General features: G+C 38.5%; 1 protein-coding gene across 4 annotated transcripts in view; it reads left to right on the top strand.

The window, feature by feature from the left end:
• The window catches only part of lpp (LIM domain containing preferred translocation partner in lipoma), a 207188-nt gene that overhangs the window by 97653 nt on the left and 92812 nt on the right, over positions 1 to 16723 (top strand). For all 4 annotated transcript variants that reach the window (XM_079882835.1, XM_079882833.1, XM_079882834.1 and 1 more), the window contains 2 exons: positions 2623 to 2729; positions 11334 to 11456. In XM_079882835.1, coding sequence (XP_079738961.1) covers positions 2623 to 2729; positions 11334 to 11456 — 230 coding nt within the window. The remainder of the gene's footprint in view (positions 1 to 2622; positions 2730 to 11333; positions 11457 to 16723) is intronic.

Raw genomic sequence — 16723 nt, 5'->3', positions numbered from 1 at the left:
ATATAATACAGTAATTTTTGGTACAATAATTACAATAATTAAATAATTACGGTAAGCAATGATTGAAATACGGTGATTTACAACGTAGAATGTTGAATATCTATCTTTTGCAGTCCAATTCATACACATTAATACTACATAGATTTAGGACTTGTCTCATCTGTCTAGAAGTAATTAGAACTGCTTTGTCTGTCTGATTACATTATAAAATAGCGGTGGCACTCTTAAAGTTAGCGTTCAAAGTTAGCGTTCATGAAATGTAGCATCTATATGCTTAATTTAAGGTCGGACTGAATAATATCTTGACTTCTTTGTCAATCGCCACTTACAATGCGCAGAGAATACAATTATGTTGCAGGCCGTGTTATAAAGTGAACACACTGTGTAAGCAAACACATAATACAGCTGCATAAGCACATGATTGAATTGGAATAAAACCCTTTTTTTACGGGTCACATCTGAAAAATGCACACATAATCATCCCGTTACTGCAAGTGTATTTCATCTCTGCTCTTATGCTTCACTGGCTTCATCTAAAGCCTGTTTTTCTTTTTTCCTTTTTTTAAAACTCAACCCTTAACAACATTCATGTTCCTGATTACCAATTATACCTCTCACGGTCCTTTCAAATAACTTTAATTACTGATTAGAATTCGGCTCTCACAAAGCCGGTACTTGAGTGTAATTGCTCAATAAAGAGTTGAGTGGAAATGTGTGGTAATAAGTAGGTGTTCCTGCTGCTTGTCTCATTAGCGAGTAAGCACTGCCTTCGCTTCCCGGGCGGCATAAATGGAGCCTCTCTCATTCATGGCACATGGTTTCTCCATAGCTGAACCAGCAACCGGATAACATGTCCCAAACTCGCTGACCTCACATTTCTCTTATCCACCATTTTTCTTTTCACCAAGCATGTCGCAATGCGTTATGGATTTGACTTCTCTGTGAAAGATATATGTAATTTTGCCTTATAATGTGGCCAAAACAAATAATTAATTTAGCTTTTATATCAACCTTCGCATTGGGAAGGCTGCATCTCCTATGTAGGCACCTCACTTGATATTGGAACAAACAAAGCTTTTATTAATATTATTAGGTTATCTCCATCATGTACAAATTCATACAGATTTGTCTCCATTTTGCCAAAATGTAAAATAGTTACATTTTCTCACAAGATCGGGCTGGTAATATGGTCTTGATGTCTGTTCTTAGCCACGTTTTGTTAAAGACTAACTTCCTCTTTCAGTTTGCTCTGTAGTTCAAGGTACTGTCCCATACCTCCCTCTCTTGGTCTCTCTTTGCCCAGTTCTTCCAGACCTCCTCAATAAATCATGCCATCTTTGAAACATTTACATCTCTCGTGTTGCCCTGAATTGAGAAATCCAAAAATCATTGGATGTCAGAGAGACATAAGGTATTAAGGAACTTAAGATGATAATTTCATGTCAACTTGCAACTTACAAGTGACTTTAGGATGTAAGCTAAGGCAGAGAAAAGTACAAATAGAGATCACAGGAGGAGGAGAAAGGGGGAAGTAGGACGCTTTTTTTTTGGTAGCAGTGCTTGAGTTTTCACAGAGGTCACAAGGTTATTACATAAACAGTTCACTTAAAGTGCTCATGTGCCTTTGGGGAATGTTTGATGCCATGTTCACAACAATTTTATGTTGTACAAGAATTAGGCATGTGACATATTCTGTCTGCTTTCACATTTCAGGATTTTAGTCTTTTCAAGACCGAAGTTAATTAATTCGGCCAGTAGACTTGGATAAACAAAATTTCTGACATCAATTAGATCAAAACGACAGATAAAAATGACAACAATAATGTAAAAATAAACAAGAATAAAAATACATCCACAGACTCATGATAGAGCAGTGAATTCCTAATGCCTCCTCTAAAATGCTGTAATTTGGAAAGCTCACTTGTGGATTGGTACTTAGATGGTCAAAAGATTCAGTCCTAAATTGGACGGCGTGCGCAGCCAAGTCAGAATATAATTTGGCAAGCAGATTTTGATCCTGCCTGAAACATGCAGTGGAACCCAATCCCTGGATTAGCTGTGGACTTTACAACTCTGCGATTGGCCTATTGCCACACACTTGGCTGAACAAATGCCCCATCTAACTTGTTTTGAGCACAGTACTTACATTTTCAATCTGTACAAACACCTACTTACAGCTTAGACCATCTTAGTTAACCAAATAGTTGCTGTTAAATGTATTAATCTATCAGTGACAATATGGTAAGTGTGTGTAAGCCTCCCCTCCTTTCAATTTCTACACACTCTAACACTTTTAAGTACTTACACGGGCCAGCATTTTGTAAGAAGGCTGTAGATATAAACAAAATGTAGTTAATCATCATGTAATGTGAAAGTATTATATTCCTTAAAGCTTTCATCTGGCGTCTTGTGACATTTAGGTGTGTCGGATTTATGTCAGATTGATCTATCAGATTTTACAAAAGTTTTCCACCCACTCCGACCTTTTGTAGATTGATTCATCCCTGAGGAAGAGAGTTTATCATAGTACTTATGGTGTCTTGCCTTTAAACATGTTTGATTGATTGTATGTTTTCTTGCTGTCTCTCATTTTTTATATATATATATATTTTTTTTTAACAGGGGACTATCCTCCTCCTCCTCCATCTGCCATTGACATCAGCGGGCTCCCGTCCTCTTCCAGCTTCCCACCTCCTCCGGCCATGGATGAGACCTCCTTCGGCTTTCAGGTGAGATTTGCTAATCCGGTCATCACAATATACAGTACGGTCCAAAGTCCACTGTGTAAAACTGTTTTTATTTAAAAATGATATTAACAGCATGAATGGAAATTTGAATTTCTTATGAACAGGATTTATTACTTGATTATGTACTTAATATTCAGTATTTGGAATGTAACCCTTCTTCTTTAATTATATCTTGCACCCAAGCTGGCATGAACTGCACAGGCTTTTCAAAACAAACATGATTTGTGAGTGTTCCAAATCATGTGCTTCAGTGGAAGCAAAGAAATCTGACCTTTTGTTCAAAGTTCACACTGTGAACACATTTGCTTATTTAATTAGTGACCTGATCACTAACATTAATTGGTTGACCTGAAATTTGTTTTGCATTTTTATTATTATTTTATTTGTTTGTTTGTTCTTCTTTCCCGTTGTAAATCAGATTTCGAATCCCTGATTTTCAAAGTGATCTTCGATTTTTGAACCCTAATATAATTTCAGGACTAAATTCAGCAAAATTAGAAATGACGAACTGTTTGTTGTTTTGTTTAAGAAACAAAAGAATGAGAATTAAGCTATTTTTTTAAATTTTTTGGTTCATGGGTAAAAAATTCAAGGAGAACTCCGGTCAATTTTAACATTGAGCTTATTTTTTTGTCAATTTGGAGTGCTGTATTTTTAAAATTTGCACCCTGTTGACTTCGATGGGGCAATATTTAAACCTGCTTTTAGCCTCTTAACATCCTTGATGTGTCATTACAAGTGCACAGGTCATGTGAGTGATTCCTTCAGAGTGAACACGAGTGAATCTGACTGCAGTAGATGTGAAAGAAATGGATAAAAATGATGTTATTTAAGCCAGCGCAAATACCTGTATTTACATCCTGTTTTCGGTTGAAGTCCAAAGTAGTCGATTGTCGAGTTCACGCGCGTGATCATAGGTAACTAAACCTATGCGCGTGAACTCGACAATCGACTACTTTGGACTTCAACCGAAAACAGGATGTAAATACAGGTATTTGCGCTGGCTTAAATAACATAATTTTTATACATTTCTTTCACATCTACTGCAGTCAGATTCACTCGTGTTCACTCTAAAGGAATCACTCACATGACCTGTGCACTTGTAATGACACATCAAGGATGTTAAGAGGCTAAAAGCAGGTTTAAATATTGCCTCATTGAAGTCAACAGGGTGCAAATTTTAAAAAGAGGATAACACGGTGTCGGCAACACCGATTTTTGTCGTTGTTCTCTGTATTGACAGCACTCCAAATTGACAAAAAAATGAGCTCAATGTTAAAATTGACCGGAGTTCTCCTTTAAGTTTACTGCTAATATTTGATTCGAGATTGTGAGGGCCCTAAACGGCATTTTTTCAACTCACTCTGTCTTCCGTATAGCCTTAGTCCCATCCCCCTTAATAATAGTTAATGTAGGCTACCACTGTGCAAACACTATGCAAATTAGTCTCGATATTTCTTTAAAATGTTTGGCTGTTGCATATATTTTTTGCAAATTTACATCTATTATAGAGCAAATACACTGCGTTTAAGCCTTACAGCAACACTGTGTATCAGCCCCCATTTTTATCTTAAACATAACTCTGGCAGTGAAAAGTCGGTCCGAATTGGCCATATGAAATGTGTCCATACATGAACATATGGTACAGTAGGTAAATACTATTTTAACTTTGGATTAGCAGCTTAGACAGTGTATCATCCCCACTGTGATATTTAGCACATCCATGTAAATGACGGGAGAAACAATGCTTTAAATTCTTTTTTTAACAATATGTTAAGGTGAAACGGAAATCATCAATAAGTAACGGGTGTATAAGCAATTCAGTCTTGTGACGCCTGCAACTGTAATATGACTGAATTACTGTAAACTATAAATGAATAGTTAGGCTATACTTACTGAGGCATTATGCCCATTCAAACTGAGGAGGCACTTGCCCTTTTAGAGTTTTAGGCACAAAGAGTTTGAATGTAACTTCCACAATACAACAAATAACTTCTTACATTTGATAATTAACTTCCATGATTAATGTATTTACAATTAGTGCCCCAAAGCCGTTGCCTTTTGGTGAATTTCGCCGCTTTGAATCCAAAACAATAGAGAATCTGTGCCACCAGAGTGGTGTGTTTCTCTGAAGGACTACAGAGAACAACTTCTTAATCATAAAATGCACTTCCAAATGCAGAGATAAGGTGCAGTTTGACATTGATGTGCCCACAAGTATAGTTTAAATGAATTTGTCACTATAAAGAATAGGTGGAAGACTGAATCGATGCAGGATTTATGTTCTGGAATAGCAATGGTAAAGACATTAAAACAAATATGATCTTGGCCAATAGGCTGTCGATTCATTAAATTATAAACTTTTTCCCCACAAAAGCAGTTTATTCAGCATAATAAAGCCTCTCCACTGACATCCATTAAAAAAATAAAAATAAATAAAAAAAACTTATTTGGTTGCAGTACAGAAGATGGGGAGGACTAGTCTGATGAAAGTGGGTCCATGTACTTTTTGTGTCCATTCATTTTTTCATGCAAATCAAATATTAAAGCCGTAAACTCATTTTTTATAAAAGAGACAACTCTGGCTTAATTCTAGTTATTCATTTCTTAAATGTAGAAAATCAAATGACCTAAAGGTACATGAACCTTGCTTTAATACTTACAGCAAACTTCAGATCCCTTTTCATGCGTGTTAACGACAAACAGACAAAAGGCCAGCCAAGTCTGCATCTCTTTTTGTGGCTGTTTACCAGGCGTGTGCCCTAGTTGTTTATATTTCTCTTTAGTTCATTTGGCACCCGTTTAGAAATGAGCGAGGGCACAGAGAAGGCTGACACCTATTGGTTCACCTCAGTCATTTTCCCCCTTCAGGGAGTCAGTCCCCCGTTAGAACCAAACACTCATTGTCCAGCCATTAAACTACAGCCTCAAAACTGTTTCTGCCTAATATTCATTGGAATTACTCATATTGAATTTTTAGTTCTGCATTCCTTAGATTCCCAGGGAATCCATGGACTGATAAAAATGTGTACAAAAAACTACAGTTTAGTTTGATGGCCTACTGCTACAATAGTGCAGAATGAGATCATTTTTCTTTTCCATCATTGTTTTCGCTCCGGCCTGTTGATAATGTGTCCGTGTAGTTGCAATTTGACCAGGTTTGCTGCAGGACAGGATTTAGTGTGTGTGAGACGCTTGTATAGTCTTCATCAGTGGTTCAGCTTCTTTTTTTTTCTTTCTTTTTTTTTAAATAAGGCCACTTTATCTGCTGCTCAAAATGTGACTACAGGCATGTTCACTGCTCTAATAAAACCCTCCACTCGATCGCTTTCCCACGAATGGTGCTCTGCAAGGGAGGAAGCCTGTCCAGAGGGAATCAGCGCGTTTGTTGATCTAGCTCTATGGAGTCAGCGTACGGCAGACGGTGTTATTGTCGGATAATTAGGCTAGTACAGAAAAGACATCAGACTGTAGAGGCGAGGATCTCGATTCCTCTGTAGAAATGAATGGCATCCTGGAGTCAGTTTAACCGACTTTACATCTCAGATGAGAGGAGATCAGTGGCAGCAGATGGTTTGTGACATAGAAAGGAATCCACAGCAAAGCACATTTTGTAGTATTCAGCACGCCGTTCCCCTGAAGACCTTCAGCTCTTGATTCTGATAACAGCACTTCTGCGTTCATGTGCGTGCGAGTATTTACCGAAAACGAGTGGCAATCCGTTCGACCCGCAGCTTTCCCTTATTCCAGTTTTCTACATCTTTCATGAATGAAAAAGGGGATGTTGAATTATTTCTGCATATAAGCAGAACTAACAAGAGGAAGAGGCCAGAGTACCGCGGTGAACATGAATAATCAAATGATACTTGGCCTAAATTATTTTGTTTCCCGCAACAGAACACGTAGCAACACATGCAGTCTTTATTTAACTTCACTTATCTGTCTCTGTGGTTTTTCATTAAACTCAGCACTTAAATCAGCTTCCTCTCTTCAAACGGTGCTTACCAGAATGCAAAAGGATGGCTTACATAACCGATGGAAGTGCTTCATTAGATTGCTATGCCTTTTCTTTCATAACACTATGTCCTTCTATTGAATTGACTGTCCAGTCCTCCTAATGCGATTAAGATAATTCACCTAAAACATCTCAGAAAATAGGGGCTGTGTACTTGTGTAAGTGTGCATTTTCCAATGGGTCTATGTGCTATTACAGTATTATTTTTTTTTTTTGTCTTTTTCTGCAAATCTTTGTGTGGCGTGTGCATGACTCAATCTTGGTTGCTATAGGAACATGCCTAAAAAAAATAAAAAGTCTTGATCCTTTTATAAATTGCAGCACGCAGTGTAATTAATAATGAAACAATACAGGGAATTGCACTATGGAAATAGCCTCAGAAGTTGTTTTAGATCGCATAATCATATGGAACTCACTGTGTATTTATCTCCTTTATTTACCTGAACTGTTCTGAAACCATTCTAAATTTATTCACAACACATTCACGCAACATGTGCTGAAACAGTCGTACAGCATACTATATTTACATTTAATTGCTGCCATTTTTTTATTTATTTTTTGCTATTACTGTAAGCTAATTTAGGAGATGTCTGTGTACATTTTCTGTCGATCATGGCAGCAGTTATTTAGCCTGACTACGTCAGACTTCTTACTTCCGCTCAATTTCATTTCGCTTCTGTACTCAGTCTGAGACAGCGTAATAGCTTTCCGTTTTCCTCCGGCCTGAAAACAGCCGGCCAATCAACGAACAGAGGGACACTGATTGTACCGTGGATGCGTAGATTTACTTCACATAATCTGCAAAAGTCGTTCACAGCCATGTTCACTCCGGTATTTCGCTCGATGGTTTTGTTTTCGCATACATGTGTTTACAGTGGAAGTTAGATGCGGCTGAGCATGCGCATAACACACGCCATAACCAAACGTTATGTGATTGGCTTACGGGCAACCAATGATTTTAAACTTCAGACAAGCGCCCCCCCCCGCGAGAAAGAAAACGCTTTTCAATTATGCCATGCCAGACTCTGTCTACGAAGCAAAGCGAAGTAGCAGAGTTTGGTATTACCAGGCTAGCAGTTATTCCTCATATTTACATTTGACAGATGCTTTTATAAGCCAATTCATGTTTTGTATAGTCCAAGTAAAATATGTGAGATTGCTACTTAGAATTAAGAACGAACCCGTAAGACCAGGAATTGAGCCAATAGCATTCAGCATTATATCCATGCTTGTGCCGTTACCTGCTTTGCATAATTTATTTAGTGAATCTAGTGCTAAACAATGCAGACAGCAGGTGCATTTCATTCTTAATGAATCCCCTCCCCCACCCCCCGGTCTGTTTGCTTTTAGTCCAAGTTTAAGTTCATCTTAGTTCAGGACCTTGGCATTGATGATGCAAATCTCTGTTTGCCCTTTCCCCTGATTGTTTGAAAAGATTTTCAGGTCCTGCTCAGCTCCAAGTAGAGGCATGTTAGGGTTGTAATAGGTTGTGACAGGTAATCCAAACAGATAAGTTTGAGGAAGAGTCAGTCACGGATCCTGGCCTATGAGCTCAGTGCCTCGGGCAATACTGAGTCCTCTCCTCTCCTCTCCTCTCCTCTCCTCTCCTCTCCTCTCCTCTCCTCTCCTCTCCTCTCCTCTCCTCTCCTCTCCTCTCCTCTCCTCTCCTCTCAGCAAAAAAATATGGGAGTGTCCCTTTCATTCTGTAAGAACAAATTATTATTATTATTATTATTTTTAATGGTAATAACTACAATTTATATCACGGCCGCAGTGTTGAGTTCTCACTCACCAAAACTACTCGCAAAAACTATGTCAGTTCAGATAAAGGGCATTATTTATCTAGTGTCATGTAAAGATGAGGGAAAAGAAAGAAGAAGCCACAGAGGACAAGAAGAGATATCAGTGTCCTTCAGCCGTGAGGGGAGAAGGTTGTTTTGCCCCCTTTGATGAGGAGTGAAAATGCTGTCAAAGTCTGCCCCTCACACCTTTTTTTTTTTTTTTTTTTTTTGTCACATGGCTGCCATTCCTCAAATGCCTTTGATAGTTTTGTTATTTGCTCCCTCTCCGACATAAAGGACAGAAGTCAGTGATTTCAGATGTATTGCTCATCCAAGACTTAGACTTTAGAGTCAGTTGTTATATATACAGCGTTTGCTTTAGAACAGTTGGGAAGACGTTAGTTTGCCTCACATTATATTGTATTAGAAACCACTGCCAGAGTAATTTGCCAATTTACTAAACAGTTGTGTCACACTGCTCAAGTATAGTGCACTGATTAAATGCATTATAAATTAAACAAAGCACAATCTAGTGCACTTAAGTATTCCAGCAATACAATTTTCATTTAGAAACCCCCCTAAAAAAGCTGGACCAAGTTTCCTGACCCCTGTGATTGTAGACATTTTAATCATTTGAATAATAATAATAATAATAATAATAATAATAACATTTTAAGACATTTAAAAATTATATATATATATATATATATATATATATATATATATATATATATATATATATATATATATATGGTTTAATATGGAGTTGGCCCACCCTTTGCAGCTATAACAGCTTCAACTCTTCTGGGATGGCTTTCCACAAGGTTTAGGAGTATTTGTATGGGAATTTTTTACCATTCTTCTAGAAACGCATTTGTGAGGTCAGGCACTGATGTTGGATGAGAAGGCCTGGCTCGCAGTTTCTGCTCTTATTCATCCCAAAGGTGTTCTATCGGGTTGAGGTCAGGACTCTGTGCAGGCCAGTCAAGTTCCTTCACACCAAACTCGCTCATCCATGTCTTTATGAACCTTGCTTTGTGCACTGGTGCGCAGTCATGTTTTAACAGGAAGGGGCCATCTCCAAACTGTTCCCACAAATTTGGGAGAATGAAATTGTCCAAAATGTCCAAAAGAGTTAATTTCACTGGAACTAAGGGGCCAAGCCCAACCCCTGAAAAACAACCCCACACCATAATCCCCCCTCCACCAAACTTTACATTTGGCACAATGCAGTCAGGCAAGTACCATTCTCCTGGCAAAAGCGTGATTCGTCACTCCAGAGAACACGTCTCCACTGCTCAGAGTCCAACGCTTTGTATTGCACTTGGTGATGTAAGGCTTGGATGCACCTGCTCGGCCATGGAAACCCATTCCATGAAGCTCTCTACTTACTGTTCTTGAGCTAATCTGAAGGCCACATGAAGTTTGGAGGGCTGTAGCTATTGACTCAGCAGAAAGTTGCGACTTCTGCGCACTGTGCACCTCTGCATGCGCTGACCCCGTTCTGTGATTTTACGTGGCCTACCACTTCGTGGCTGAGATGCAGTTGTTCCCAATTGCTTCCACTTTGTTATAATACCACTAACAGTTTACCGTAGAATATTTAGAAGTGAGGACATTTCAAGAATGGACTTATTGCACAGGTGGCAACCTATCACGCTACCACGCTTAAATTCACTGAGCTCCTGAGAGCAATCCATTCTTTCACAAATGTTTGTAGAAGCAGTCTGCATGCCTAGGTGCTCGATTTTATACAACTGTGGCCATGGAAGTGATTGGAACACCTACATTCAATGATTTGGAGAGGTGTCCCAATACGTTTGGCAATATAGTGTGTATATATATATATATATATATATATATATATATATATATATATATATATATATATATATAATTTTTTGAAAGTAGTAATTAAGATATCTACAGTCACAGGGGTCAGAAAACTTGGTCCAGCTTTTTTGGGGGGTCTCTAAATGAAAATTGTATTACTGGAATACTTAAGTTCACTAGATTGTTATGCTTTGTTTAATTTATAATGCAATGATCTGTATTCTCATACAGAAGATATTGTGTGTTTACCTGGAGACTTGGTGTGAACACTCTGCACGACACATGAACCAAGTGAAACCCAATATTTAGATTAAGTGAGGTGGGATATTTATTTATGGATGTGCCGTGCTACCTCAGTGTAAACGTCTTAAAAAGAAACCTGCTACCAGAGTGTGAATACAACTTTGTGAGAGTGAGGCTTTGTTATTGTCAGTTTGGGAGACAGTGAAACTTTCAAGTAGAGCGAAAACAGATAAAGCGGACAGCGAGAGAGGGAGAGAGAGCTAAGGGGTGATTCAATTAATATGAGATGAGCTGTCTCACCAACAAAGCGTTATTTGTTGTTGTTGTTGTTGTTTTTTCACATCATTAAGATTTTCTCCTAAAGACTTTCTCCCAGACAATCATGTCTTATTGTTACAGTTGTTCACTTTCAGCCAAATGTCTGAGGCAACGATTAATTTTAATGAACATGTAAAGAGAAAACACAATGACCAAAAAATAAAAAAAGAGAGAAAACATTACCAAATGCTTAAGGTATTGTGTAATGGTAGCCCACAGTGGAAGATGTGCTGTATTTAAGCATTAAATTGCCTTTCTTTGTGTATAATATTTAGTTATTTTTCTTTCATTTTAGCTTGCATGTTCAACTGTGATTAGGTGGGTTAGCTGATTTAGAGCAACCATTTTTCAAAAAGACTTAATTTCATTACAGGTTAGTGTGTCTGTGTGTTTCAGATAAAAGGACCTGGGAAAACTATAGAAGAGAGACGTTCCAGTCTGGATGCTGAGATCGACTCCCTTACCAGCATCCTTGCCGACCTAGAGAGCAGCTCACCATACAAACCGCGCACGCCGCAGGTACCATCATTACAAACATTACAAATCCCCTTCAAACCTCCTCCAACCACATTACCTGAACATATATGATGTGAACCATATTAAAAACATTCTGAAAGCTTTATAGATTTAGAAATGGTTGCATTTTAATATAATATAACATCAAGAATTTATACATAATTAAATTATAATTTGTACTGCTCTGTAAACATAAAGTTAATATTGAGTAGCTAACATTTTAAACACAATATTGCCAGATACTCTCCTCCTCCAATGAAAATATTTCCAAACAAAACCAAAAAAGAATCAGTGTATTTGAACAAATTGGTTGAGTGAATTCAACGACTCCTACTGAAACAACGGATCCTGCGGCCAATCAAATTCGAGGACCAAACCTATAAGTTTAAATATCCGATTATCCTTACAATTTAATGTGGTTCACAGCAAATTCCTCAATTATAGTGGAGACTGAAATATTTAATGCAATGAAGATTCACTATGAATATTCATACTTTGCATGGATAGGAGAAATAAAGAAAGTCATCCATCCACAGTGTCATCTATAATTCTGTGTAGGTTTCAGACTTGTGCCTGTGAAAAATAACTCAAAATCTCTTGCTTATATTTTTTCTCTATCTTATTTATTAGCCTTTATTTCAGTCCCGCAGTGAATCGAATTGAATGCGGAGGCCCTTCTTAAAAAAACTAAAAAAACACACACAGGGAACCTGTTATCACACACAAGAAAAGATTAACCAATTTAGGTTGTTCATCGAGACAGATGAAAAGCAAATCAAAACGTGTAAGTGTACCAGTCATTTCTCATTTTTGGAAAGTGTTATAGTCTAAAATTATAATGACCCATATCATTAATAGATATCAAATGAAGTTAAGAGCAGACACTCAAGTTGAGCCCTAGGGCACTTTACTAAATAGTTCAACACACAATGAATGTAGGCCAGCGCATTCAGAGTCAATGCTGTTGCATTTGGAGCAACCACAAGTCCCTCCTGTTGGCAAACAGCACCACAGATAGAGCTCGCCTTATTACATGGCCAAAGCTTAATAATGGAGAGTGCTGTCTCTGAACTAGAAACACCCTGCTTTTGGCAAGCAGTCTATGTTCCTCTTTCCTTCTCTGGGGTTAGTCTATTGCATTTGCTGATCTCTGGAGTCCTCGACAGGCACTCTTTTAAAATTATTATTGAGCATAAAGTCGGCACAAACACAACTCCGCAAAAAATGAAACTAGAAAACTCTTAATTTTGAATGGAGGTCTGTAAGTATTTACATAGCTAATGTAAATGTAGTTGATAGCTAATGTCCATTTGTTGATATTTTGAATGGAGAGGAAATAGTTATTCCTGAAGTTATATCCTGGTGGTCCGTTTGAATTCTAGTATTAATATGACCTGAATTTGAGCTGCAGATCTTCTCACTGATCAAGTCTGCTCTGTAGGAATTAGGGACGCACGATATAGCAGCCTCAATATTGCTATTGGCTGATATATGTTCATTTTTGATGTTATCGTTATCGGCCCGATAAGAAAATTTGGCTGATATATTAAAGCCGACAAATAATGGATTATTTCCTTCAGCTGAGACACTTCAGATGCGAACTGTTCGCCACGATGGTTTTTAATTGCTTGAAATATGATTGGAATCACTTCAAAAAAGAAAAATACACTTAAGTGCAACATGCAGCGAAAGTCTTGTCACGTAGGCTACATAAAATTATAATGAGAACATTATAATTGTGTGCTTGGGACATGGCTTTTAATGGTGATACTTTAGTTTTTTTTTAACCTGGCTCTCAAAAATTATATAAAAATTTGGATTTATATTAATCGGCTTTCAAATATAAAGAATTATCGGTTATCAGCATCGGTCAAAATGTTCATATCGGTGCATCCCTAGTAGGAATGCAGCATGTAAATATATTAATGGACATACTACACCTGCCATGTTCACATTGGCTTTTGTCCTATATCTCGTTCTGACAGCAACCGTGAAAGTGACTATACTGTAGGTGTTGTTAAACCACTAAATTTAGCCACATGGAGCAACCTTTATGGTAATATTTTAGGGGAATTGAATTGAGAATGCCAATTCTTGAATTGAGGTAGCAAACAGGATGCAGAATCACAATTCAAATTTAAATGTTAAATGTTCATTAGAAAAGCTAAATTTGTCAAGAAAAACTTTAAATGTTGACTTGACAAAACAGTTTTGAAAACAAAAGTTTAAAAAGGTCAAAGATCGACAGACGGTCGGATGAATAGATAATGAAATGCCTATGGAAATGTGTATTAAGTTAATTTATGTATGTGTATTTAGTGAATTGCAATTCTGTAAATCCATCTTCCTCTCATTACATTTCAAATTCTCATGAACTGAACTGGTACCTATGGAGCTTACACTTGTTTTTTCAACGTTGCCAGTCTGACAGTTCCTTGGTTCCCTGGCCTCATTGGATAGCAGAGATGTTGTCCGACTATTGTTCGGCTGCTGTATCATGAATACTTAGCATTCGGACATTCTATTCATTTGGTATACTGTCTTTTACATTCCTTGTAGCAATGAAGTACATTTATCAGTGGCAGAGAGAGTCTGCCAATCTGAGACATAGACATGTTTCCTAAGACACAGTCGTGATGAAGCAACACTGCAGAAATTCCTGGGGGGAAACAGAGTGATGAGGGGTCAAGAGGTCACATATCAGTGTCTGAGCCAAAAGCTCTGTTTTTATTCATAGCGAAACAGGCTTTGACTTCAGTTCCGGCAAACGCAGAGGCCAATGGTACAGTGTGCTGAGGAAACATTAATGTTGCTCTCAGCAAAGTGAGGCTGGTTTGGTAACAAGTACTGCAAACATGCACATACACAAACACAGAGAGAAATATGCACACACATTTAAAGCACACAAATGTCTACACACACTGACAGGCGTGCGTTTTTAAAGGTCATGCACCTGCACACTTTTGAAGTGGCAGGTAATTTTTTCCTAAATAAAATATAGTCTAAGTGCAGATCTTTGTAAAAGTACTTTGTGAGAGCTACAAGTAACAGAAAGGAGTCTGAAAGCTTTTGTCAGTAGACTTGAAAAATTTATACAGGCAGAGAAAACACAGTGTTAGAGAGAAAACAGCCTGAGTAGTTTCTGGTATCGGGGTTAAATCTCAGGATCAGCTTCAGTTGCTCTGATATCTGTCTGCTCATTTGGCCATTTATGACAGTGTTTGTCCACCAGAGCGTGGAGTATATGATTTTGGTGTTTCCAGTGTTTTCCAGGGTTTTTCAATGGCACATCAAGAGATGGCGAATTTACTGTAATTGTAGCAATATTTATTTTCAAAATAATATATTAATTATATGGAACTTGAGGTGTCTTACAATGTTTATGCTATGATGAGTAATTTATTTCTCATTGGAAAAGATTTCAAATGTTTCATTATGAATTACCAATGGACAAGGTTATCATACACGATATACGGTTTGAAAGGTCACCATAGAAACCATAGAGATTTTCTATTTTATTTTAATAAATAAACCTTCATTATATGAAACATAATGGAAGAAATATAAATAAAATAAAAAGCCTGAATTCAGTGCTTTTCAAACTTTTCAACAAGTACCATATCTGATCAAATCAGACACTGCTGATGTAAAATTGGTCAATTACGTTTTATATATATATAAAAAAAAAATACATATGTGTGTGTGTATGTATGTATATATATATATATATATATATATATATATATACACTGCTCAAAAAAATAAAGGGAACACTTTTTAATCAGAGAATAGCATCAAGTCAGTTAAACTCCTGGGATATTGATCTGGTCAGTTAAGTAACAGAGGGGGTTGGTAATCAGTTTAAACTGCTTTAGTGTTAATGAAATTAACAGTAGGTGCACTAGATGGGCAACAGTGAGACAACCCCCAAAACAGGAATGGTTTTACAGGTGGAGGCCACTGACATTTTTTCCCTACTCATCTTTTTGGACTGTTTTTCACCAGTTTTGCATTTGGCTAGGGTCAGTGTCACTACTGGTAGCATGAGGCGATACCTGGACCCTACAGAGGGTCAGTCCAGGCAGTCCAGCTCCTTCAGGATGGCTCATCAATACGTGCCATTGCCAGAAGGTTTGCTGTGTCTCCCAGCACAGTCTCAAGTGCATGGAGGAGATTCCAGGAAGACAGACAGCTACTCTAGGAGAGCTGGACAGGGCCGTAGAAGGTCCTTAACCCATCAGCAGGACCGGTATCTGCTCCTTTGTGCGAGGAGGAACATGATGAACACTGCCAGAGCCCTACAAAATGACCTCCAGCAGGCCACTGGTGTGAATGTCTCTGACCAAACAATCAGAAACAGACTTCATGAGGGTGGCCTGAGGGCCCGACGTCCTCTAGTGGGCCCTGTGCTCACTGCCCAGCACCAGGGAGCTCGATTGGCATTTCCCGTTGAACACCAGAATTGGCAGGTCCGCCACTGGTGCCCTGTGGTTTTCACAAATGAGAGCAGGTTCACCCTGAGCACGTGACAGACAGGAAAGGGTCTGGAGAAGCCGTGGAGAATGTTATGCTGCCTGTAACATCGTTCAGCATGACCGGTTTGGTGGTGGGTCAGTGATGGTCTGAGGAGGCATATCCATGGAGGGACGCACAGACCTCTGCAGGCTAGACAATGGCACCCTGACTGCCATTAGGTATCGGGATGAAATCCTTGGATCCATTGTCAGACCCTATGCTGGTGCAGTGGGTCCTGGGTTCCTCCTGGTGCACAACAATGCCCGGCCTCATGTGGCGAGAGCATGCAGGCAGTTCCTGGAGGATGAAGGAATGATACCATTGAAGGGCCACCACGCTCACCTGACCTACATCCAATAGAACACCTCTGGGACATTGTGTTTCGGTCCATCTGACATCACCTGGTTGCACCTCAGACTGTCCAGGAGCTCAGTGATGCGCTGGTCCAGATCTGGGAGGAAATACCCCAGGACACCATCCGTCGTCTCATTAGGAGCATGCCCCGACGTTGTCAGGCATGCATACAAGCACGTGGGGGCCATACAAACTACTGAGTACCATTTTGAGTTGCTGCAATGAAATTTCAGCAAAATTGACAAGCCTGCTGCATAATTTTTTCACTTAGATTTCCGGGGTGTCTTTGAATTCAATCCTCTGTAGGTTGATCATTTTCATTTCCATCAAACGATGTGGCATCCTTTCGTTCATAACACATACCCAGTCCATATTAGTATAGATATCCAGCATGATATTTT

The sequence above is a fragment of the Squalius cephalus genome (genome assembly GCF_949319135.1).
Source record: "Squalius cephalus genome assembly, chromosome: 10".
NCBI classification, from domain to species: Eukaryota; Metazoa; Chordata; class Actinopteri; order Cypriniformes; family Leuciscidae; genus Squalius; species Squalius cephalus.
Note: the sequence above shows the minus strand (reverse complement) of the source record. Positions and strands in the feature narration are given on the sequence as shown.